Raw genomic sequence first — 26,107 nt, forward strand, 5'->3', positions numbered from 1 at the left:
CCGCTGCACATTGAGTGGATGTTTTCAGAGAACTATCCACAATGACTGCAAGATCTCTTTCTTGAGTGGTAACAGCTAATTTAGACCCCATCATTTTATATGCATAGTTGGGATTATGTTTTCCAATGTGCATTACTTTGCATTTATCAACACTGAATTTCATCACCCAGTTTTGAGAGATCCTTTTGTAGCTCTCACAGTCTGCCTGGGATTTAACTATCTTGAGACGGTTTGTATCATTTGCAAATTTTGCCATCTGAATGTTTACCCCTTTTCCAGATCATTTATGAATACGTTGAATAGGACTGGGCCCCTGGGGGACATCACTATTTACCTCTCTCCATTCTGAAAACTGACCATTTATTCCTACCCTTTGTTTCCTATCTTTTTATCCAGTGACCAATCCATGAGTATCATAACTGTGGCACATTTTTAATAAAACCAATATGCATATCTTTGGAGTATGAAGAGAGTTTAAGATGTCAGATACATGCAATATGTGTCACAAGAGACATTCTTACATAGAATGTGTACTAAGCAGTAGGGAGCAGAAAACAGTTTTAGTGTACACAGAGAAGTTACTCCAGGATAAGGTAGGCGTGAATTTAATACGTAATAATTATCCCAGAATAATTCCCTTTAAGACGGCCTGTTTCTGGTTTAGCTTAATCCACTTCCAGAGTGTCCCCTGAAGAACTACTGTGGTCAATTTCCCCATGGCAGACAAGACTTCAGACTCTAATCTTATACTCTGCATTTCCAAGCTTTCCAGCAATTTTTCTTTTGCTTTAAATTTTCTGTCAATTTAGAACTTCCTGAATTATCAGTATTTCCTTTTAACACAGCATTTTTAAAGCCCCTATTACTGTTATGACTAATAAAAAAGCATTCATGGAGTGCTTTACAAATTCAAAGCACTGTGCAGATATTTATTTATCCTACTATCTCAATTACTATTTAATGAAGTTTTTTGTCTAAAAATATACAACTGTGCATGTGCTAGATTCACAGGACAACTCCAGAAGGCATCCCAGTAGTATTGCATTACCTGGAAATATATGCAATTTGGAGAAAGAAAGCCAGTATTAATCTGGAAGGGATCTTGAGACAGTACAGGAAGAGAGAACTATATGAAAATACCAGACTCCTGAAATTGCCTATATAGTTTTCAGTTGTGGGTAACAGTGAAATGCTTTCACTCATTTCTCTTGCTTTCAATTATTTTATCTAATTTAGCTATCTCCTTGGATTATACACAAAAGTACTTCAATTTCAAATGTGTCTTACTAAACTAGAGGCAACACACACCAAAATAAACTACATTAAAGCTCTGTACATGATCATATACTCACAAAAGAATTTTCTTATTTAAAAAAATCAAATGTTGCATTGTCACTGCCCTGTATATCTGATATACTTGCTAAGAAATAATTTCCTTAGTTACATGCTCTGAGACCATTAATACGTCTTCTATTTGGTGTTACCAAAATGAAGTTTTCTTGGATACAAGACCACTTGGTACAATTAGCTGTAGAAAATATTAATTTAAGTACAGGAGTCTACAGTAAAAGTTCTGATCTTATTGCCACTACCAACCTGTAAATTCTATAAATCTTCAAACAGGACCAAGGGGTCCTTATCTCCCTTCTGCCCCTTACCTGCCCTCACTCCCCCCTCCCCCCCTGCCCAATATGGTTCTAACACAGAACTAAGAGTTGTAACCAGTTAATATTTATAATCCTCTGATAACCACAGATCAATAAAGTTGTTGGGAATATTTCTCTTTCAGATACTGTATTCTTCTCTCCCTCTACTATGTTAGGTTTCAGGCTAATACCTGCAAAACTCAAGTGATATTACACCTCTCCTTTAGGCTATGTCTACACTACAGACCTTACAGCAGCAGAGCTGTACTGCTGCAACTGCACTGCTGTAAGGTCTCCCATATAGCCATACCCATGCCACCACAGCCCCACTGCTATGTTTCGTGCACTAGCTCAACCAAAGCTAGTTCAAGTTAGTCTACCTGAGCTGGGAACTACACCACCCAGCCGCATACCCTAAGTAGTTAAGCACTGCACAGTCAAAGCGAACCTGTCAGGTATGATCTACAGAGCTAAACATGCTTCTACAGTTCTCTTCATCCACAATCGTATCAACTGAACAAGAAGAAAAAAGTCAGAGTTCTTAAATTATTAAAGCGGAACTAAAAGCACTGACAATCTTGCACTTCATCTAGAAGCCACACATAGCAGTATTGTTTAGGTATCCGAATGTTGTTTTCCATCCTGGTTAATTCTGTACCATGTGACGTGGGTAAGATTGTACCTCAAACAAAGTGAGGAAAGCTATGTTTTCTTGACAATGTCAAGGAAGTTTGACATTTGCACAAGCAGAAAGCATGAACTACTCGAGTTTGCCAGGATCCACTCTTGACATCTGAAACCCTGCGAGAAATGGCTAACTGCTAGGTCTAAGGCAGTGGTTCCCAAACTGGGGTTGGTGAACCCCTGGGGGGTTCGCGAAATGTTACAGGGGGTTCTCGGGAACAGATTCCCTAATGGTGGACAGAGCTGTCCCTAGGGACCACAGGCAGCACGGGGCCAGCAGCACGGAGCCCCTGGACTTCCAAGAGCTAAGCAGATCAAAGCAAGCATATCTATTACATTAAGGAGATTTAAACTTCAAGACTCCTTGTAAGAAATGGAAAGGAAGGTGGATATTGTTTGCTGTTTTTAAAATTAAATAGGCAGCTAGTATTGTTTTTTAAATTATTACGAAGAACAACTTTAAGATTTGTTGTAACGTGCACTGTTTGCCTGGACTGCTCAAGATCTGAATGCTTGTGTAGGAAGAACTCTTTGAGCTGGCTTCTTAAATACCTTCATGCTGTTTCACATCTGATGCTCCTTGATGAAACATAGGAGCCTTGTCTTATAACAGGCTTATTCAAAGTGATACAAGCTATGAAAGTGAGATTTTGGAAGAGTGTTGCCATTTTCATAATGTAATAAAAATACTGTAATGATTAATAATTAATAGTGTGTAATAAGCATATCAAAGACCAATTTTATATTTTCAGGATCACTGCTTTTATAATTTATATTCAGGTAAAGGAGAAAATCCCTGGAAATACTCATTTTTACTAGGGGGTTCACAAGACTTGACATTTTAGTGAAAGGGGTTCACAGGTTGTTAAAGTTTGGGAACCACTGATCTAAGGAAACTTGTGTCAACGGAGAAATAATCATCAAATGTCCATTTCAAGTGGTATACAACAGGGATCAGTACTTGTCCTGGCACTATTCAATTTTTTTAAACAGATCTAGAGAGTGCGCACACTGTGGGTTACTTGGGCCAAGTTCAGTGCGCACGCCAGAGGCTCCTTGCATCCCTCCATCTCCCCCCAGAAACTCCTTGTGTGCAACCCTCCAAACCCCCTTGATTTCAGGAAATCCCTGTAACCCCACTTACTCCCTCCCTCATGTAAAAGCTTTTGTGTGCCCCCGCCCCATTCCTCCTTCCCACCATGGCAGGGGCTCTGTCTCCCTTGTCCTCCCGCCCCATACCATTATCCCCCATTCTCCCGCATCCCAAGAGCACCATATAACCCCCGTTCACTTCTGCCCTCCACCACGTGTCCCACATCTCCCTCCCTCTGGACCACTGACACCCATTCTCTCCCCATGTTAGAATGAGGCTGTATTTGTTAAAAAAAAGCAACCTGGTTTAGTTGGGAAGTGAAGGCAGCTATAAAAAAAATTATATATATATGAATGAAATGGAAGAAAGGGGAAGTTGACAGTAATGAATATAAATTAAAAGCTAGGAATTGTAGAACATTGATAAGGGAAACAAAGGGACACAAATAGAAATCTCCGGCCAGCAGAGTTAAAATAAAACAAACAAAAACACACACCTCCTTCTTGTCCTTAGTATATGAGGTCCAAAAAGAAATCTAAACAATGGTATTGGTCCATTGCAAGATGGAAATGGTAGAATTATCAATAATAATGCAGAAAAGGCAGAATTGTTCAATAAATATTTCTATTCTGTTTTTGGAAAAAAACAAATGATGTAGTCATATCGTATGATAATACTCTTTCCATTCCACTAGTATTTAAAGACAATGTTAAACAGCAGCTACTAATGTTAGACTTTTTAAAATCAGCAGGTCTCAGAACACCAAGGAAGTTCTACAACATGGAAAAAAGCTAATGTGCCCATATCTGAAAAAAAGAAACTGATCTGGATAACTAAAGACTTATCAGTCGGACATTGATTCTGGGCAATATACTGGAATGGCTGATTCAGGACTCAAATATTAAAAGAAGGGTAATGTAACTAATCCCAATCAACATGGGTTTATGGAAGATAAAACCAGACAAATTCAACTTATTTCTAAGACTTTTTTTTTTAAGCCAGGGTGATTAACCATGGAACCAACTGCCAAGGGAAGCAGTAGATTCTCCATTACTTTAGGTCTTGAAATCAAGGCTGGATGCCTTTCTGGACAATACTGTTGCCCCAGTTGGCCCAGGCTTTTAAACAATATTTGGAATCTTTTTGAGTTGTTTCTATTAAGAGGAGAAAAGTAATACGAGTCAGGTATTTCTGTGGTGCAAATCGCACAATCCTTTTTATTTTCAAAAATGTATGTGAAGTCCTGTTTCCCTGAACACAGTAGAAACAAAAACAGACAGTTCTTATTCAGAAACCCACATCTGCTTTTCCAACGAGTACTGTGCCCAAAAGCAACCCTATCTCTTGGCATCCTCCCAGGGTGACACATCTATTTCTCTCATGGCTTTCTGCTTCTCTCACACACACAGCTGCTACAAATCAATCTCTAGCCCCTTCAGCCCACATAGCTTAGCTCCACCATGTGGCCCACTGCCATTGATGGTAGCCTCCTATTGTTTCAGTTATCACTACATAAAGGGGGCATTTAAATGCTCCTTCCATTTGGCCTGAAAGAAGAATGCTTGGCACATCCATCAGCTTTAACAAGGTCAGTATTTGTCTACCAAAGACTCGCTTGATGACAGTCATTAACACTTTCAAGAATAACAGGTTTTCAGTAGACAAGTTATTGGGCTCAGCACAAGAGTAACTGGATGAAATTTAATGGCCTATGATATACACTCTTGTAAAGTTTTTGTTTCACTGTTTCTCAAGTCACACAGACCTGAATTCCTAAAGTAAAAACCAAGCAGAAAAAAATAACTTTTGGGGGGGGGGGGGGGAAGAACCCTTCAGGCCTTTATACACCATAAAGAAGCAAAAATTTAAAAAAAATGCACAGACCCTTTTTTTTCCTCCTATGCAGGTCTCTTTAGTTATATGCCTCCTGTGATATGAGGGAAAAGTGAATGCAATGTTCCATGTTACTTTTAAATATATATACAAATCACCACACTAATGATATGTCTACACTGCAATTAAACACCCCAGCTGGCCCATGTCACCTGACTCAGGCTCAGGTTGCAGGGCGGTAAAACTGCAGTACAGACCTTTGGGCTCAGGCTGAAACCCATGCTCTGGGACCCTGTGAGCGGGGAGGGTCTCAGAGCCCAGGCTCCAGCCCGAGCCCAAAAATCTACACCTCAGTTTTACAGTCTTGCAGCCCAAAGGCCTGAATCAGCTGACATGGGCCAACCGCAACTGTTTAACTGCAATATAGACATACCCAGATGGTCCCTTCTGGCCTTAAACTAAGAATCTATGAAAAGAAGAATTACAAACTGCATCTTCCACTGTTCCCAATTCTAGAGACTGAACAATACTATCCAGGTGAGAAGAGTTAAGCATCTGTAGTGATTAATAATTTAATTGAAGAAAACTTTCACAAATTTAGTCCAATGTCAATATCTTACCTAATAAAGCATACCTGACCAATACAATACCACTCCATAAACAATGCATCAGATATTGCTGACATTGGGAGGAGGGAAAAATGTCAATATCCTAGGAAAAGGAAGGTTCAGTTGTAAGTTGTTGGGCTTTTTTAAATACATATGCCTTACTTCTCAGAAATCAAGTAGCATTGAGTTCTCTGCTATACATACTACAGAACCTCACCCAGAAGCTGGTTCATAAAAGATATTACCTCATTCACTTTGTCCCACATGGCTTATGGCAGATACATCCTGCTGGGTACTAAAAAGCAGTTGTCATATTCTTCACTTGTTTTGGTTTCAAGCTGTCCCTGATTGCAATTAATTTTAGCTCAAAAATAAGTTACTCACCTACAAACAAATAAAAATCCTAGTATCTCTTCTCCCCCAAAATACAGGCTCAAAGCTTTTCAGTGATAATTTCAGACAAAAGATTGGAATCTTTTTCTTCAACTAATGATTTAGTGCCCAATCTTGGTCCCGCTAAAGTCAATAAAAAGAAACCGATTTCAAATGAGTGCAGGATCTGGCCAAAACCCCAAAAGGCTACATCTTCCTCCAAAACTCCCTCAGATCTTTAAAAATTAGTTCTCTTTATTAAAGAGAATATTTTAAGATACCAGTGTATTAAGCACTACAGCGTAGAAATATGGTGCATACTCTTATGTCCAAAAGCCACATGTTCATACAAACAATTACGATGTAAAGAAAACCATAATTCAGGCAGTAGAATGCAGAGGAAAAGAGAATTGGATTTTGTCCTATACATTTCAAACTTCATCAGTGCACACCCTAAAGTGTCCTAAAGATCTGACTTTAACACCACCCTCCACTGCATCAATTTCCACTATACCTTTGGAATCCTGTATTATTTTAGCTACATAGGCCACCCAAATCTTTGGTTTGTAGCAGTACAATATAACATGTTATGGATATTGCAAAATGCCATGTTGAGAATAGTAATTTTTACCTATTATAAAAAGGTATTCAACATACTGTAATTTGAAATAAATGAGTACTGAATAGCGTTAGAAGTCTGTATTTATGCTTTTGTCCTCCTGAGACCCCTAAAACTGAAGTAAATTATGAAAAAACATTACATACTGCATTGGAAAATTAACTGGATTCATCAAAAGCATAAACTGTCAGGCAGAAAAATATTCAAAACAGCAATTCAGTTCTAAAGAGTTGTGTTCCATTCTCAATAGGAACCTGTACTATTCTAAACAGTTTTTCAGAGAACACCTAAGGAGGGGCTTAAATTGTATTCAGTCCTGTTTACAGTGCTACTCCAGTAGACTGAAGGAAGGCAAGTGTGGAGAGAAGGAAGGCAGAGTTTAAGGGTTTGGCTACATTTGCAGCGCTGTACAGCGCTGGGAGTTAAAGCTGTCTTCGTACAGCTGTGTAGGGAAAGCGCTGCAGTGTGGCCACATTTGCAGCAGTGTTGGGAGTGGTGCATTATGGGCAGCTATCCCAGCGTTCAAGTGGCTGCAAGGTGCTTTTCAAAAGAGGGGGGTGGGATGGAGTGTGACAGGGAGCGTGGGGGGGAGAGAGAGAGAGAGAGAGAGGATTTTTGGAGCTGACACTGTGTCAGCTCCCTGCCTTGCAAGCTCTGCTCATTTTAAATGCAAGTATTTCAGGGAAGAATAGTCGTTCAAACCTGTGTCGTTCGTAACGGGGAAGAGAGACTGCGGGACATCCTGTGTAAAGACAGTCACCCTACATCTGCCTCAGCCCCCCCATGCGATCTGTGCACGGCTTGAACTGCGAAGACGAGGGGGCTGGGCCCGTGGAGGGCACGCAAGGCTCTCCAGACAAGCAGGGCTACTCTGCAAGCCCGGGGACAGGGTTGTGGAGCTCAGCTCATGGAGCTGCAGGTGGGGTCCTCTCCCTTTAGTGTTGAATCTGAAATCATCCGTCATTGTTAAAAACCCCAATAAAGTGTGAAACTGCCAAAAAAAAAAGTTCCGACCCCTTCCCCCACCCCTCTCTCATTCACTAAATTCAAATAGCCTTCTTTGTTTTTTTCCCCCTCACAGACCAGATAAGCAGCTGCTCCAAAACGGACACCCCTCCCTCCCAGGCTGCTTCTCTCCTCAAGCAAACACTAGCTGTGGACATTCATCCCCCTGCCTGCCTCTGCTCAAGGAAACAGTAGCTGTGTTTGTTTTTAGATAAGCAGCTCCGGGAGCCCCAAGTTCACAACAAAACAAAGGGCTTGGCTACACTTGAGAGTTACAGCGCTGCTGGTGGCTTTACAGCGCTGTAACTTACTCCCCGTCCACACTGGCAAGGCACCTACAGCGCTGTATCTCCCTGGCTACAGCGCTGGTTGTACTCCACCTCGACGAGAGGAATAAAGAGAACAGCACTGCTCTTGCAGCACTGGGGTGCCAGTGTAAACAGTGATTAATCTTACTACGCTGTAACTGACCTCCGGAACCTTCCCATAATGCTTTTTAAGTAAAGATAACACTCTTTGTTTTGTTGTGATGCCCCTCTTTGTTTTGTTGTGAACTTGGGGCTCCCGGAGCTGCTTATCTAAAAAACAAACACAGCTACTGTTTCCTTGAGCAGAGGCAGGCAGGGGGATGAATGTCCACAGCTAGTGTTTGCTTGAGGAGAGAAGCAGACTGGGGGGGGGGGGGTCTGTTTTGGAGCAGCTGCTTATCTGGTCTGAAGGCTATTTGCATTTAGTGAATGAGAGAGGGTTGGGGAAAGGGGTTGAAACTTTGAAAATGATTGAAGGTTGGTTCTGTGTATCTTCAAGTCCTTAGAACTTGCAAGGAAGGGAGCTGACACAGTGTCGACTCCAAAAATCCACTCTCTGTCTCCCCCACGCTCCCTGTCACACTCCACCCCACCCCCCTCTTTTGAAAAGCACGTTGCAGCCACTTGAACGCTGGGATAGCTGCCCATAATGCATCACTCCCAACACCACTGCAAATGCGGCCACACTGCAGCGCTTTCCCTACACAGCTGTACGAAGACAGCTTTAACTCCCAGCACTGTACAGCTGCAAGTGTAGCCAAACCCAAAGAGAGGCATCACATCAAAACAAAGTGTTATCTTTACTTAAAAGCATTATGGGAAGGTTCCGGAGGTCAGTTACAGCGTAGTAAGATTAATCACTGTTTACACTGGCACTCCAGCGCTGCAACAGCAGCGCTGTTCTCTTTATTCCTCTCGTTGAGGTGGAGTACAACCAGCGCTGTAGCCAGGGAGATACAGCGCTGTATGTGCCTTGCCAGTGTGGACGGGGAGTGAATTGCAGCGCTGTAAAGCCACCAGCAGCGCTGTAACTCTCAAGTGTAGCCAAGCCCTAAGTTTATGAATTACTCCTTCATGGCAGTTATCACACTTACGCAGAAAAAAAGAGACGAGAAAAAGGAGTACTTCAGAGCAGAGAGATGATTCCATTACTTACAGAAAGTAATTCATTCTTTCATAAGTTCAAAGCAGGAATGAAAAGGAACAAGACAGTGTCCAGAGGCGTTTACATACTTCTGAAGTTTGATAACCTCAGTTTTGCACACTCATGTTGCCATTTCCTAGAATCCCTGGGGTTCTCAATAGGACCCTTAAAAAAAAAATCTAGACAAAAAAATTGAAACCCATGTTCTACAGGGAACATAAAAGCTATTTCAAGGACAGCAAGTTGGGCCCTTCCTCCATCCATCATGTCAAACACTGGCAGATCAAAGGTCAGCCTCTGGAGGAAAGGCATATTTGGGATTTTTTTAAAATCTCTTCTCTTTCATGATGCTAATATTTCAGATTATTAAAATGGAGAATTTCAAGCATCTAATGTACTTCTCAGTGTTTCTCGCTTCCATTTCTCTCTGCGAAAAAAACATTTTGTTTTCAGTTTCAATGCTTTTAGTACACACTGCAATGTTTGGGTGCTAACACTGTAAGAAAAGATTTAAAGGACAACTTGGAAAAAAAAGGTTGGTTCTTTTGTTTTGTTTTATTTTCACATTAAGTGAGCTCTCCTGATGTGAAATTTAATGGAGCAGGCACAAGTATTTTTTATCTTGTTGTAGCTAAATCAAAGTAAACTCCACCGGGAGGTACAGGATTCATCTCAACTACATAGCGACAAAAATTCTCTCTCTCGTCTCCACTAGGATTTTAGATCGAGAGAGCTCTCGATTTGAGAACTTTTTTTGTAGTTAAGAGATAGTCTTTGTCAAATTCAAAAAAAATATAAAGGGAAGAAGATGATAGCTAAACTAGTTCTGGATTCTACTAATATAGCTGTACCGGTTTACTGGTGTGATTTTAAATCAATGCAAAACTCTGTGGCCTTGTCACCGGGGGAAAAAGAGATATGCTTGTAACTCAAGTTATTTAACACACATGGCAAGTAATACAGGACACTTTGTAGTTTTGACACAAACTAGCAGATTAAGGTAAACCCTAGATTCGCCATAGTCTTTAACTCAACCTACTAACTGCTTTTCCTTCATTAGGATTTTACTTCCTGTTAGTTACCACTAGCTAACTCAAGTTAAATGCACGCCTTTTTTCCTAGTGAAGATGCACCCTGTTTGTATAGTTTTGATTTGATTCCAATATTTCTTATACAGGATGAGACTGGTTCAGTTAAATTTATAGGTGTAAATTATTCTAGGTTGGTTCTTATACTGCACTCATCACTATAGTAGGGTAAGCAATGTAATTGGCATCCGGTACATTTGTGCTCATCCTATCCTCAAGGGGAAAATATAGGCAGTGTGGAGCATTTTGGAACTTACACACACAAATATACATATGTTGCTACATCTTTATGTTAGAGAAACAAGGTGGATGAGACAATATCTTTTTTCAACCAACTTCTGGTGGAAAAGCCAAGCTTCAAGCTACACAGACCTTTTCAGGTCTGGGAAAAGTACTCTGTCACAGCTAAACATAAACTGGAACAGATGGTTTAGCATAAGTAGTTAACACATCATAAAAGAGAGACAAGGTGGGTAAGATAATATATTTTATTTGACTAACTTCTGCTGGTGAGAGACAAAATTTCAAGTTTACACAGAGCTCTTCTTCAGGACCTGTCTTTAATATCCTGGGACCAACCCAGCTACAGCACCTCATACATATTGTAAGAGACCATTAAAGATAAAATGGCCAGTTAACACCTCTGCAATCATAGGACAAAAAAAAGGGGGGGGGGGTTACAGATTGTTGATATAAGCGATAATTTCACAACTTCCTTTCTTATTCCCGTAAACCAGACGTGGGCAAACTACGGCCCGTGGGACCATCGTGCCAAGCCCCTGAGCTCCTGGCCCCTCCTCCGCTGTGTCCTCACACACACACACACACACACACAGGCTGTGCTCTGGCCCGCCGCTCCCATTGGGCAGCATGGGGAGCACAGCTAGCTCTAGCCAGGTGTCGCGGCTGCAAGCTCCTGCTGCTGGTAAGGGGGTGGGGAGCAGGGGGATTGGGTAAGGGAGCGGGGAGTCCTAGGGGGCAGTCAGAGAGGAGGGAGCAGTTGGATGGGGCAGACGTTCTGGGGGGCGGTCAGGGGATGGGAAACAGGAAAGGTTGGGAGTGGGAGTCCCGGGGGCTTGTCAGGGGGTGGGAGTGTAGATGGGGGTTGGGAGGGCAGTCAGGGAGCAGGGAGGGTTGAATAAGGGAATGAGATCCCAGGGGCAGTTAGGGGTAGGGTGGTCCTGGAGGGAGTGGTCAGGGGATGAGGAGCAGAGGGCGATTGGATAGGGGGTGGGAGTCGGGGGAGGGGGGTGCTGTGGATAGAGGCCGGGGAAGTCAGGGGACAGGGAGGTTGGATGGGGGTGGGGGTACTGGGAGAGGGCGGTCAGGGGACAAGGAACAGGGGGGGTTCGATGGATTGGGGGATCTGAGGGGGGCAGTCAGGGGGCAAGAAGTGGGAGGGGGCAGATAGGGGCGGTGGCCAGGCTGTTTGGGGAGGCACAGCCCTCCCTACCCTGCCCTCCATACAGTTGTGCAACCCTGATGTGGCCCTCGGGCCAAAAAGTTTGCCCACCCCTGCCATAAACACTTTTAATAAGAAATGCTTACTGACACTTCAGCTTTGGAAGCACCCAATCTCAGCACTACTCTGTGTCCCTGCCACAGTCTGACCATGATCTGCCAGAGTAAGGATTTTCTTTTGCATGAATCTATACAATTTCAGTTCCTATTCCATGGATAGAAGTAGAGGGCAATAGCACTGTACATTGGCACTATTTTCCATAGATAATAGTGATTTTATCTGATCACACTCCTGAGGGTCACTAAAGCACAGAAAACACAGCTGCTACTGGCATCCCAAGTTGCCTGGACCAGTATGCCACTAGCCTGTTTACTGCAATGGTGCCAGCCGAATTCACTGCAGAGTGATGTGGGAAATTGTCTGATCATGGCAGAAATAAAGCAGGCATCCCTAGAAACCTTCAGGAAAGGATTGCAAAGTGTCTTCATTAAAGTTCATCAGGATTTCTCAGAAGGATACAAGGGACATCCTATGTACCCAAAAAAAGTGCCCTGCAAACCCTCCTCCACCACATAACCCAACAGGGGTCTGACAAGCGGATGCCAACCCTACCTATGTTTGTTGCACCTGTTCGGAAAGTCAATACCTTTGTGCTGTTAGCTTGGGGATGGGCCAGGTGCCATCTTTATAATTAAGCACTATAAGAAAAAAATGCATGCACACATTTACCTGTTTCCTTTGCCTTCACCGGTGTCATTCGCGCTTACCTGGAGGGACTGGCTAGACTGTGGCAAAGTCTCAAATAGGTCCAGGCTTGTGGTATGGCTGAAGATCCCCGACTACATCTCTCCCCTCCTCCTTTTACCTCCTTGCTGTTTACAGCAAGGGTCTCTGTCTTGGACTCCTTCAAGGTATCTACAGTGTTCTTGTGGGGTGTTGGTGTGGTCTCCACATAAGAATGGCCCATCTAGCCTAGTATCCTGTCTTCTGGCAGTGGCCAGTGCCAGGTGCCCCAAAGGGAATGAACAGACCGGGTAATCATCAAGTGATTCATGCCCTGTCGCTCATTACCAGCTTCTGGCAAACAGAGGCTAGGGACACCATTCCTGCCCATTCTGCTAATAGCCATTGATGGACCTATCCTCCATGAATTTATCTAGTTCTTTTTTTAAACTGTGTTATGGTCTTGGCCTTCACAACATCCTCTGGCAAGGAGTTCCACAGGTTAACTGTGCCTTGTGTAAAGACATACTTCCTTTTGTTCATTTTAAACCTGCTGCCTATTAATTTCATTTGGTGACCCCTAGTTCGTGTGTTATGAGAAGGAGTAAACAACACTTCCTTATATACTTTCTCTACACCAGTCATGATTTTCTAGACCTCAGTCATATCTCCCCTGAGCCATCTCTTTTCCAAGCTGAAAAGTCCCAGTCTTATTAATCTCTCCTCATACGGAAGCCATTCCATACGCCTAATCATTTTTGTTGCCCTTTTCTGAACCTTTTCTAATTCCAATACATTTTTTTGAGATGGGATTACCACATCTGCATGCAGTATTCAAGATGTGGGTGTACCATAGATTTATACAGAGGCAATATGATATTTTCTATTTTATTAGCTATCTCTTGCTTAATGATTCCCAACATTCAGTTCGCTTTTTTGACTGCCGCTGCACATTGAGTGGATGTTTTCAGAGAACTATCCACAATGACTGCAGGATCTCTTTACTGAATGGTAACAGTTAATTTAGACCCCATCATTTTATATGCATAGTTGGGATTATGTTTTCCAATGTGCATTACTTTGCTTTTATCAACATTAAATTTCATCTGCCATTTTGTTGTCCAGTCACCCAGTTTTGAGAGATCCTTTTGTAGCTCTTCACAGTCTGCCTGGGGTTTAACTATCTTGAGAAGGTTTGTATCATTTGCAAACTTTGCCATCTCACAGTTTACACCCCTTATTCATAAATGATCTGGAAAATGTTTAATAGGACTGGTCCCAGAACAGACCCTTGGGGGACACCACTATTTACCTCTCTCCATTCTGAAAACTGACCATTTGTACCTATCCTTTGTTTCATCTCTTTTAACCAGTTACCAATCATGAGAGCACCTTCCCTCATATCCCATGGCAGCTTACCGTATTCTTCCGAGTATAGGCCGCTCCTGATTATAAGCCGCACCCTTAAAGTTTGGTGCTATTTTAAAAAAATTAAATTTTTAACTTTTTTTAACTTAAAGAAAATCTCAGCCGCGGCCGGGACTCAGAGGGCTCTGGGCTGTCTGCCGCGGCGGGGAACCCAGAGCCCTTTAAATCCCAGCCGCGGCCGGGACTCAGAGCGCTCAGGGCTGCCCGCCGCGGCGGGGAGCCCAGAGCCCTTTAAATCCCAGCCGCGGCGGGGAATCAGAGCGCTCTGGGCTGTCCGCCGCGGCGGGGAGCCCAGAGCCCTTTAAATCCCAGCCGCGGCGGGGAATCAGAGCGCTCTGGGCTGCCCGCCGCGGCGGGGAGCCCAGAGCGCTTTAAATCCCAGCCGCGGCGGGGAATCAGAGCGCTCTGGGCTGCCCGCTGCGGCGGGGAGCCCAGAGCGCTTTAAATCCCAGCCGCGGCGGGGAATCAGAGCGCTCTGGGCTGCCCGCTGCGGCGGGGAGCCCAGAGCCCTTTAAATCCCAGCCGCGGCGGGGAATCAGAGCGCTCTGGGCTGCCCGCCACGGCGGGGAGCCCAGAGCGCTTTCAATCCCAGCCGCGGCGGGGAATCAGAGCCCTCTGGGCTGCCCGCCGCGGCGGGGAGCCCAGAGCCCTTTCAATCCCAGCCGCGGCGGGGAATCAGAGGGCTCTAGGCTGCCCGCTGCGGCGGGGAGCCCAGAGCTCTTTAAATCCCAGCCGCGGCGGGGAATCAGAGGGCTCCGGGCTGCCCGCCACGGCGGGGAGCCCAGAGCTCTTTAAATCCCAGCCGCGGAGGGGAATCAGAGGGCTCCGGGCTGCCCGCCGCGGCGGGCAGCCCAGAGCGCTCTGATTCCCCGCCGCGGCTGGGATTGAAAGTATTTTTATTGGGTTTTTTTTGGCAAGATCCTGCTTATAGGCCGCACCCCTAGTTTAAAGACTTAAATTAGGGGGGGAAAGTGCGGCCTATACTCGGGACAATACGGTACTTTGCGTAAGAGCCTTTGGTGAGGGACCTTGTCAAAGACTTTCTGAAAATCTAAGTACACTATATCTACTGGATCCCCATGGTCCACAAAGAATTCTAGTAAATTGGTGAGGCATGATTTCCCTTTACAAAAGCCATGATGACTCTTCCTCAACAAATTATGTTCATTTATATGTCTGATAATATTGTTCTTTATTATGGTTTCAACCAGTTTTTCCGGTACTGCAGTCAGGCTTACAGGCCTCTAATTGCCGGGGTCACCTCTGGAGCCCTTTTTAAAAATTGGTATCACATTAGCTATCCTCCAGTCATCTGGTACAGAAGCTGATTTAAATGATAGGTTACAGACTACAGTTAGTAGTTCTGCAGTTTCACATTTGGGTTCCTTTAGAATTTTTGGGTGAATACCATCTGGTCCTGGTGACTTATTGCTGTTTAATTTATCAATTTGTTCCAAAACCTCCTCTAATGATACCTCAATGTGGGACAGTTCCTCAGATCTGTCACCTAAAAAGAATGGCTCAGATTTGGGAATCTCCGCACATCCTCAGCATGAAGACTGATGCAAAGAATGAATTTAGTTTGTCCGCAATGGCCTTATTGTCCTTGAGTGCTCCTTTAGCACCTCCATCATCCAGTGGCCCCACTGGTTGTTTAGCAGGCTTCCTGCTTCTGATGTACTTAAAAAAAATTACTATTACTTTTTGAGTCTTTGGCTAACTGTTCCTCAAATTCTTTTTTGGCCTTCCTAATTGTATTTTTACACTTCATTTACCGGTGTTTATGCTCCTTTCTATTTTCCTCACTAGGATTTAACTTCTACTTTTTAAAGGATGCCTTTTTGCCTCTCACTGCTTCTCTTACTTTGTTGTTTAGCTATGGTGGCTCTTTTTTGGTTCCTGCATATGTTTTTTAATTTGGGGTTTACATCTAAGTTGAGCCTCTATTATGGTATCTTTAAAAAGCTTCCACACAGCTTGCAGAGATTTCACTTTGGGCACTGTACCCTTTACTTTCTGTTTAACCTCCTCATTTTTGCATAGCTCCCCTTTCTGAAATTAAATGCTACAATGTTGGGCTACTGTGGTATTTTTCCTGTCACAGGAATATTAAATTTAATTATATTATGGTCACTATTACCAAGTGGTCCAGCTATATTCACCTCTTGGACCAGAACCTGTGCTCCACTTTGGACTAAATCAAGAATTGCCTCTCCCCTCTGGTGGATTCCAGGAACAGATGCTCCAAGAAGCAGTCATTTAAGGTGTCAAGAAACTTTATCTCTGCATCCTATCCTGAGGTGACACATACCCAGTCAATATTGGGATAATTTAAATCCTCCATTATTATTATTATTATTGAGGGTTGGTTTTTTTTGTTTTTTGTTTTTTTTAATAGCCTCTCTAATCTCCCTGTGCATTTCACAGTCACTATCACCATCCTGGTCAGGTGGTTGGTAATATATCCCTACCGCTATATTCTTATTATTAGAGCGTGGAATTTCTATCCATAGGGATTCTATACAGTTTGATTCATTTATGATTTTTACTTCATTTGATTCTACGCTCTTTCACATATAATGCCACTCTCCCACCAGCATGACCTTCCGATATATTTTGTACCCTGGTATTACAATATCCCATTGATTATCCTCATTCCACCACGTTTCTGTGTTGCCTACTATATCAATATCCTCATTTAATATGAGGCACTCTAGTTTACCCATTTTATTATTTAGACTTCTAACATTGGTATATAAGCACTTTAAAAACTTGTCTCCTTTTAGCTGTTTCCATTACATGATGTAACTGAATGGGACTCTTTTTTTATTTGACTGTTTATGATCAGACCCTGCCTGTGTTTTATCATTTTCATCCTCTTGTCCTCACTAGGACATAGAGATTCAGTATTAATAGATCCTCCCCTAAGGGATATCCAAACCATGTGCTCCTCCGCACCTCTCAGCTTTCCCCCAGCCCTTAGTTTAAAAACTCCACCAACTATGGCATGCAGTTCCTTGTAGAAGTGGCAGTTTGCAGCTCAGCACCAGATCTACTGTTGTACTCCCTGGCCTTGTGGTATCCCAGGTAAAGTTCCTTCGCTTTCACACGCCACTGCTGCTAAACCCTGCCATACCCCTTTAGCTGAATCCCCCATCCAATCTCCTCATAAAAGTCCACTTTTGTACAGCTGGTTTGTGACTGTGCTCTCATAGCCTCTTCTGCCCACAGGCCCAGGAGATCCAGTACTCCCTAAGCAACTGTTCAACTGACCAGGAAGGAGTGTCTCTAATTCAGGGAGCGGCAACCTGCGGCTCCGGAGTCGCATGCGGCTCTTTGGCGGCCGCCTTGCAGGCAGCTGTTTTTTGAGGGGGTCAAGGTGTAGACTCTGGCTGGGAGGTGCTTACCACAGGCAGCTTCTGGCCAGTGGCACAGAAGGGCTCTGGCCTCATGCCACTCCTGGGGGGGGAGGGATAGCTCAGTGGTTTGAGCATTGGCCTGCTAAACCCAGGGTTGTGAGTTCAATCCTTGAGGGGGACACTTAGGGATCTGGGGCATAAATCAGTACTTGGTCCTGCTAGTGAAGGCAGGGGGCTTGACTCAATGACCTTTAAAGGTCCTTTCCAGTTCTAGGAGATATACCAATCTCCTATTATTATTATTATTATTATAATAAGCGACTGGCTGGTGGCACATTTCTGTGCACCCCTTGGGGCAAGGGGTCTCGGTGCACTGTCCGCATCCGTAAGCATCGCCCCCGCAACTCCCATTGGTAAGCGCCTCCTGGTCAGAGCCTGCACCTCACACCCCCTCCCACATCCCAACCCACTGCCCCAGGTCAGAACCCCCTCCCTGCACCCAAACTCCCTCCCAGACCCCACACCCCCTCCTGCACCCCAATCCCCTGCACCAGCCTGGAGCCCTCTCCTGTTTAATATTCAAATGGCAGAAGTCACAGTAGAAGTATTGGTAAGTAATAATTGAATATATTAAAATTATTACTAGTAGTAGATAAATTCTAACTCTACAAGTAGCTTTGCGTGTGATGCAGCTCTTGAAATATTTTGGTCAAAGACAAGGACAAACAAAAAAATGGCTCTCCTTTGAAAGGTTGCCAACCCCTGGTCTAGTGCATAGAGCCTGCCTGGTCAGTTGCACACAACAAGGGTGAGCTGCTAGGTGTGCTTCCCAAAATGGGCTATCAGGAAAAAAAGCACTTAAACATGCAGAAGGTTCTGAGGGAGGGAGGGAGCAGCTTCCAGTCTCTGTGACCCCTGACCAATGCAGTTTAAAATTGTGACCAGAGTGGTCACTGTTGCACAGAATGGGGCATTGTGGGACAACTGCTGGAAGACTGTTAGGGTCAGCATATGCCATGTAGTATCTACACTCACTCTGTGGGCCTCACTAGGTTGACCATGACTTTATGCTACTCAGCGAGGGTAGTTTTACTGCATCACTGTAACAGGGCACTTCATCACAGTGAAATTTGAGTGTAGACACATGCACACAGTTGAAGAAAGGCAACTCACATCAGCCTAACTATGTAGAACAGACTAGGCCTTAGTACATATGTAGTCACAGGAGCCTGAGATTACTTCGCACAGCTCCTTCAGCAGGAAAAACATGCTCAATTTGCAGTCTGACATGAATTATACTCTTTGTGCATTTTTGGTGCTATTTCTTTGAAGTATTGATACTAAAGTAATATTCAGAAGATTTGGAAGTCATTTCACTTATGAAATGAGCTGTATACTATATCAAAGATTTGGAGTTCACTTTATGTTTTTCCTTTCATAAGAAATCTCAGTCTTTCACTCATCTTTGAAAACTCCAAACTGCCATGAAACAAGAGCTTTATTTTGTTGTTCTTTAAATAAAAAAACCAAAACACTATAAAAACAGCTAAACCTCCTCTCCCCGAAAAGAAAAGGTGGTATTGACAGCATTCATTGCACATTTGATTAAATAACCAACCGACAATGCAAAAAATAGCTTTGTAGCACGGCACCCCTAAGATCTAGTTCCTTTCTCAAATACACTCAATGCAAAGGGCTGTAATGCACAAAACAGCAACCAGAAGAAATGAGACCATAAGCCAATAAGGAAACAGGTTTTCAAAATTCAAGATTAATAAATACGACAATTCTGCACAAGTGCACAGGGATGAATAGGATCGGGTTGGAAAAGCTTTATGGGTTATGTCTTATAACATGGCAAATTAAAGATCTTAAAAGGCACACAGAGGAAACAAATCTACATCACACTCCATTCAAAAGAATAAACATAGCTGTAACTAACAAGTCAATTATTTCATAGTAGTCTCTCAAAAAAGACACATTAATATGTATTTAGTTATTAAATCTGCTGTTAACCTGTAGGCAACAATACTATATATTTATAACTTCACTTTAACTGTTTAGAAAAGTTTCAGCAAGCTACAAAGCACACCAACTTCATATTATTTCATTATCAATACCTCTGAAAAATCTTAAGTGCTTTGGTACCATCAGCTGTTAACATTTATAAACTTAGTATTTCAACAGTTTACATATGAAGACTATTTTGGTTTGAAATCATGGCAGCTTCTTCATTGAGCATCAGAGTAATCAGTCATTTAGACTTTAGTCATAATGTTACTAGTTTTTGTGCAAGTCTTGTAACAAGCTAACAGGTTCAGAACAGAAGTCTTTAGAAAATGATCATACCAACCAGTGGTATTTTCTCCTCTAAAGCAGTGGTTCTCAAGAATAGACGTACTTTGGGAGTACGCAGAGGTTTTCCAGGAGGTACCATCAATTCATCTAGATATTTGCCTAGTTTTACAACAGGCTACATAAAAAGCATTAGTGAAGTCAGTCAAATTAAAATGCCATACAGACAATGCCTTGTTTATACTGTACTGTTCTATATACTATACACTGAAATGTTACAACAATATTTATATTCCAATTGATTTATTTTATAATTATATGGTAAAATGAGAAAGAAAGAAATTTTTCCAGTAATAATGTGCTGTGATGTGTCTGTATTTTTATGTCTGATTTTGAAAGTAAGTAGTTTTTAAATGAGGTGAAACGTAGGGTATACAAGACAAATCAGACTCCTGAAAGGGGTACAGTATTCTGGAAAGATTGAGACCCACTGGTCTAAAGCGCTTTTGGAATAGCATGTATGCAACCCGAGCTATTTCTCCCATTCTTCCCTTACTGCTAGCACCACATGTTAGCATGCTGTTTGTCAAACAATTAGTACTAATGATATACTGTATTATAACCCCCTCCCAAACACACAAAACCCGTATCTTCAATTAACAGCATTACCATGAATGATAATATTAGTAAAGCATCAATATTGGCTGAAGGAAAAACTAACAAGAGCACCAACCTGCCATAGGCATCCCATTACATATGTTATCATTTCTCTTAAATCTTAGAATTCCACCTCTAATGCTGACATTACATTCAAAGCCCCCAGGATTTTCAAGCCAACAGAAAAATGCCTAATAGCATCTGCTATTTTATTATTTTGTAAGCCTTTGCATTTGTGACAAGTGTTCTAACTCAGACATAACCAGACTTTGTCCATCTGAGGGCTTCATTAATGACTTGACATGAACCAGAGGGCTGCTCCGAATTCTCATGAAAATGGAATCACAGATGCCACATAAAGACAAGTTCCAGCATACAATGCGCCATGTTGCAATTTGCTCTGAACATGATGGAGTATTGTATGCTGAGACCTGTAGTCTTAAAGGCATTAAACCCCACTGTTAAATTCTGTGGAGCTGGCCATTTTACCCACATTATATAGTGAAACAATTGTGTTGGCATAGAGTCAAAACGTAGCTATTTAGGTTCTTCCTAGCCATTCCCAATTTAACGCCCCAAATGCCACAAAAATCTGCAAAATTGAGTTTCTCAGTGAGATGGCAATTAATAAATAGTATTAGTCCCTGTGCTCCAAAAATGGGAAACTGAACTGCAAAGTCTGTATCTAATTCATAAATCAAACTAAGCTGTCTAGCTAACTTAGGGCTTGTCTACACTGGCAATTTACAGCGCTGCAACTTTCTGGCTCAGGTGAAAAAACACCCCCGAGCGCTGCACGTTTCAGCGCTGTAAAGCACCAGTGTAGACAGTGCACCAGCGCTGGGAGCCGCGCTCCCAGTTCTGATAGTTACGCTCCTCATAGAGGTGGGTTTTTTAGAGCACTGGGAGAGTTGTCTCCCAGCAACAATGACAATCTCAGTGAGTATACATTTATTATGAAAGTGACAAAAAGTCCAGTTCTCTCAGTGAAGACATTTTAATTCCTAAATTAATAAAAAGATATTGATGACCGTATTATATATTTCACATAGAAAAAGTAGTCGTATGACAATCTTTACATGCAACTCAAACAAGACCTCCAGAAAGCATAAGCATATTTTCCTCTGAAGTGAAAGAGATTTCAAGATAAGCATAGAAAAAACAACAAAAAATGATTTCTCCACACTGAAAGCAAAGTATTTTTTCTGCATACATCTATCATTGTGGTATCAAAGACACACTGATCAAAGCATAGCAGGACTTAAAATCCTGTTTCTCCCAGATTCCCAAAATAATTACTCCTTGGGTTTATTAAGCCCCCACAAAAACATGCTAGTAAGAGAAATCCCTCTTTTTCTGGACCACTCTAAATCATCATGTGCCTTGAAACACAAACCAATTGTTTACAATTATAATTTTAAACAAAACATTAGGTTACCAGAGTATACCTATGCACACAAAAAACATGAATAGAAGTTATCAGTTCCAATAAACCAAAGGAAAAGCATACATACTAGATTATATACACTGAGGGAAAAAAAGGGAATTCATAAGCTCTCTTTTTATAGCAGAAATATAAAACACTTATTTCAAGCCCTGTTTGAAATACAGAATTTCTAAAGAAGGGATTGCCTAATTTAGAAAATTGCTCTCAAATTTTAGTGTAGGAATCTCTGCTGGTAAACACTGGTTAAAAATGCAAATCTATGCAAAAGATGTGCAGCTCCCTTCTGACAAGTGAGACACCATCCCCACTTGATAGAAATCCATGGCTCACAAAAAGGAGACCATTCTCCAATGTAGAAAACCTTTATTACAGCAATTGCTTGCAAGTCTCATTCTCCTAGCTCAATTGGGGGAGTGAGGAAGAAAAACAGGTTTGCTAAGGCCCTTTAAAGCGCCGAACCACAGGACAAGTGAACTGATGGGATAGCACCAGTGCGGATATCAATGGTGCAAGGTACCCACACTAACCCTGCTCTTTCTGACGAAACGTTTCTCAACATCCACATTTGTGTTACACGGCATAGTTGCAGCTGCATTGCCTTCTAGGTACATATTCCACAATTCACAGCACAGTGCTCCGAACTTATGGAGATTTCAAAAGACCACCTGGGAAAAATATTAGACAGACTACCTAAGGAGTGATTGGTGAAATGTGAGATAGCAATAAAGGGACTATCCACACTGAAGGGCCTTCTATACCTGCAATTCCTAACCACACTGGTACTGCACAGGAGAAAACCATAGTGTGATTAGGCTTGCCTTAAGCAAGTCTAATCCAAACATAGGTGCAATTGTGCACACACCAATGGAAGCAATCTTGCTTATGAATAAGTGATGTGTCAAGTATTCTAGGGCAACCAAACAATGATCCCAAGACAGATGTCTCATATGCTAACATTCAAGTTTAAAAAGTTTAAGAGACAAGGACTTTTTAGCAGCATTTCAGCCTCAAGTTAGGTTAATTCACATATCACCCACTGCGAAGCAAGAACTGCATTTAAGCATAGATACAACTGTTGCACAATTGAGATACAAGAAAGTGTGACACATGCTTGGGCTGAACGAAACTTTAGTCACTACTTTGCGTATGCAACTCTTCCATTAGCACACACCTAGGCTGACTGACAACAGACTATTAGAATGACAACAGCACATAGGACTAATGACTGTCAACAACAAAACTAAACTAGTATTTAAACAGTACTTTATATGTTATGAACTATTTTAATTTAAAAAAGTTAGAAGTGACCCACAAACCTAAGCATTAAGAAGCAAGATTAATTGGCATGACGCTGTTTGTACTCGAGCAACAACACGCATCCTCCCGTTTGCGCTGCAAACATCTCAAACTTTGTTTGTGGTGTTGAAGAGAGATTTGACAGTTATATGGAATTTAAGGCAGGACTCTACACTTTCTACATGTTTAAAATGCATCATGGCCCTGGAATAAGTAATCCCTTAAGTACAGTGGAGCACGGTTTCCGAGATTCCAACCATCCAACTACTGAATGTTGTACTGGTATTTTTAAAATTGCACCTTGAAGAAATGAACACAAAAAAAAACCCTTAACATTGTAAAGAAGGAGCAAATCTATATTCAACCCTCTCAGTAACTTATTTATGAAAATTTTCAACATAAGCAGAGACAAAAGTGGAAAAGTCTCCAAACTAAAATAAAATAGGTGCCACAATAGCCTTAGCACATTTTTATGTATGGTTTTGAATTCTCATTAGCTAAGCTGATTAATACATTACAAGGAAAAAAGCAATTGCACTGGTCTGAAGTTTAGAACCTGATATATTCAGTCCTGGACCAGTAAAAATACAGGTGGAGCAAGTTTTAAGGACTATCAGCTCAAACCATAAATGCTTACACAAATTCCTCTTGTCTTTGGTCATCTCTGCCTTACCAATAGTAAAAAGGGTTGTTTTAAATCTATGAACAGTATCAGAAGATAAGAGATCTTGGAAAATAACAGCCACTTATATCCATGCTGGAATTAGCATACAAGGCTACGAATGAAATAGTATACAAGCTACAGAAACCTTACCAGAACCACTAATATACTTGTCTTAAAAGCATGTATAAAGTACTGATGCCTAATAATTGCAATAAATGAAAATGCACAGCAAAAGAGAAGTGAAGACGAGTAATAATATCCTGGCAGCAGTAAAATGACCGCACACCTTTTTAATCCAGTACAGAATACACATAGGTATTTATAAGCTTTTCTATGGTGTTCATCGCCAGCGTCTGAGCACATAAGGTTAATGAATTTATTCTCACAATTCCCCAATGAGGTATGGATTTATTCCCTTTTTACAGATGGAAAACAGAGGCAGAGATTAAATGACATGCTTTTTTCTTCACAGAGGAAGTCTATGACAGAGCCAAAAGCAAAACCCAAATCTCCTTAATCCCAGTCCATTGCCTTAGCCACAAACTCAATTCTCTCTAGTGGAGAGGGGGAAGGAGCTATTACTAGTGCTCCTCTGTCACCTCTTAAAATGTTTTTCCACATCTTTATTCATTCTCCCTCCTTCCCTCACCCACAGTGTAAGGTAACAGACTTTCCCTGGTGCTTTCCCCCACATTTCCCTGCCAAAAATATAGTAAATGACTACTCATCAGGTCCTTTTCCTTTTCCCCCTTAAAAGGAGGTGCAGACTTTAAGGAAGGCAGCAGGTTTAAATGGCAGGTAAACAATCTATGCTAGCTCCTTCCACAGTTGTGACAAAGTTCCACTCCAGACCACACCCCACCCGGGGGACGGAAACCAGGAGATGGGAGCCTAGATGCATGATTAGAAATGGGAAACTACCTGTACAGGAAATGAGAAAAAGCACCAGGCAAAGTCTCCCTCTCTCCACCTGGGGGAGGGCGGACTGTGTGTGGAAAAATTTGGAATATTTTAAAGGCATGAATGAGAACAAAGGAATAAATCACTTTTCAAAAGTAATCCTAGTTCTCTACATCTGTGGGAGAAAGAGAGGCAGCAGGGGAGACTTGTCCTAGGATTTCATCCCACAGCTCGCCTTCTCAGATGAGTGTATTGGGAGGGGATGCAATTCCCCTGTAGCGTCACCCCATCCACACAGACCTCCGTCTCCCATTACAAGAAGGGGTAAAATTCCCTGAAGCCCCCACCCCTTGCTGCCGCTCTACAGGCAAAGGTGCAGAGAGTAATTTATTTAGGGCTTTACTCTCCCCCCCCCCACCCCTCTCAGTGGGGGACATTACCCCCCACACACACACCCTCGTAAGCTTCGCTGCTCCCGCTCCACACGGGGCGACAGGCCGTGGGACTCCACCCCCGGCTTCCCTGCCCTCTGAGCAGGGATCCCGTTAAGCAGCAGGGGCCATGGCCTCTGACCTGCGCCCTCCGACCCCTGGCGTGTCGGAGGGGCTCGGAGCAGCTCGTGCGCAACAGCGACAGCGAAGCGGCCCAAGCCGCCACCCCCGGCAGCCGTTACCAGCCCCGCGCGGGGCGCGAGCCGGGGCCAGGCCCCCCGAGCGGGGGAGGGGTTCCGCCCCCCCGTACCTGGCTGTGGGAGACGACGAGGCTCTTGTTCCCTTCCCCGTGGTATTTCCATTCATTCTCATCCATCTTCTCTGCGTCCATCCCCCGCCCGGGCTGCCCCCCGCTCGGTCCCCGTCGGGCGACGGGCAGGTCTCCGTCCCCCTCCCGCCGGCCCCGTGGTTCTTCTGAGCGAACGCTCACGAATCAACCATCTGGTGTTCACGCTCTCCCACACCCCCCGCAGGCAGCCCGGTTCCCACAGGAAGTCCCGCCCTCCGCCGGCGAGGTTAAGGGGTGGCCGGAGCTCACACAACCCTAGCCGGAGCCGGCAGCCCAGAGGCTCGTGATTGGTTGGCAGTCGGCAGCCATCTTGGGTTTGGTCAGCGCCTCCAGACGCCATCTTTGATTAGGGCAGAGGCTGGGCTAGTGGGACGCCGTCATTCCACTTTCACTGAAAGGATTCGATATAGGGCTGATCTATTTTGTTCGCCATCTTTAGTGGGGGCAAGGGCGGGCTCCTGTTTTGTCATCCCTCGGGAGTCTGGGGGTCGAGTTCAAAACATGAGCATGGGCAAGTGGGGGCTGGGGGGCTACAATGAAAGGGGAGCGTTGGGCTCTGGGGGACGCCTTAGCACAGCCCCCCCGCAGCTCGGACTATCCGAGCAGAACGGGCACTTCCTGGGCGACATGGGGAGGAGGGGGTCAGTCCATGGGAGGGCATAGTCTCAAGGGTATGGCGCACCCTCTAGCATGCGC

At 43.3% G+C, this 26,107-nt stretch overlaps 1 protein-coding gene across 6 annotated transcripts in view; it reads right to left on the bottom strand.

Annotated features, from left to right (window-relative positions):
* The window catches only part of IPPK (inositol-pentakisphosphate 2-kinase), a 96,897-nt gene extending 71,367 nt beyond the window's left edge, over nt 1-25,530 (bottom strand). For 2 of the 6 annotated variants that reach the window (XM_045024935.1, XM_045024934.1), the window contains exon 1: nt 25,373-25,530. In XM_045024935.1, the coding sequence (XP_044880870.1) occupies nt 25,373-25,453 (81 nt within the window). In that variant the 5' untranslated portion in view covers nt 25,454-25,530. The remainder of the gene's footprint in view (nt 1-25,372) is intronic. The other 4 variants (XM_045024944.1, XM_045024937.1, XM_045024941.1 and 1 more) reach the window with 3 other exon arrangements.
* Nucleotides 25,531-26,107: the final 577 nt, after the last annotated feature.

The sequence above is a fragment of the Mauremys mutica genome, chromosome 7, assembly GCF_020497125.1.
Source record: "Mauremys mutica isolate MM-2020 ecotype Southern chromosome 7, ASM2049712v1, whole genome shotgun sequence".
In the NCBI taxonomy this organism is placed as follows: Eukaryota; Metazoa; Chordata; order Testudines; family Geoemydidae; genus Mauremys; species Mauremys mutica.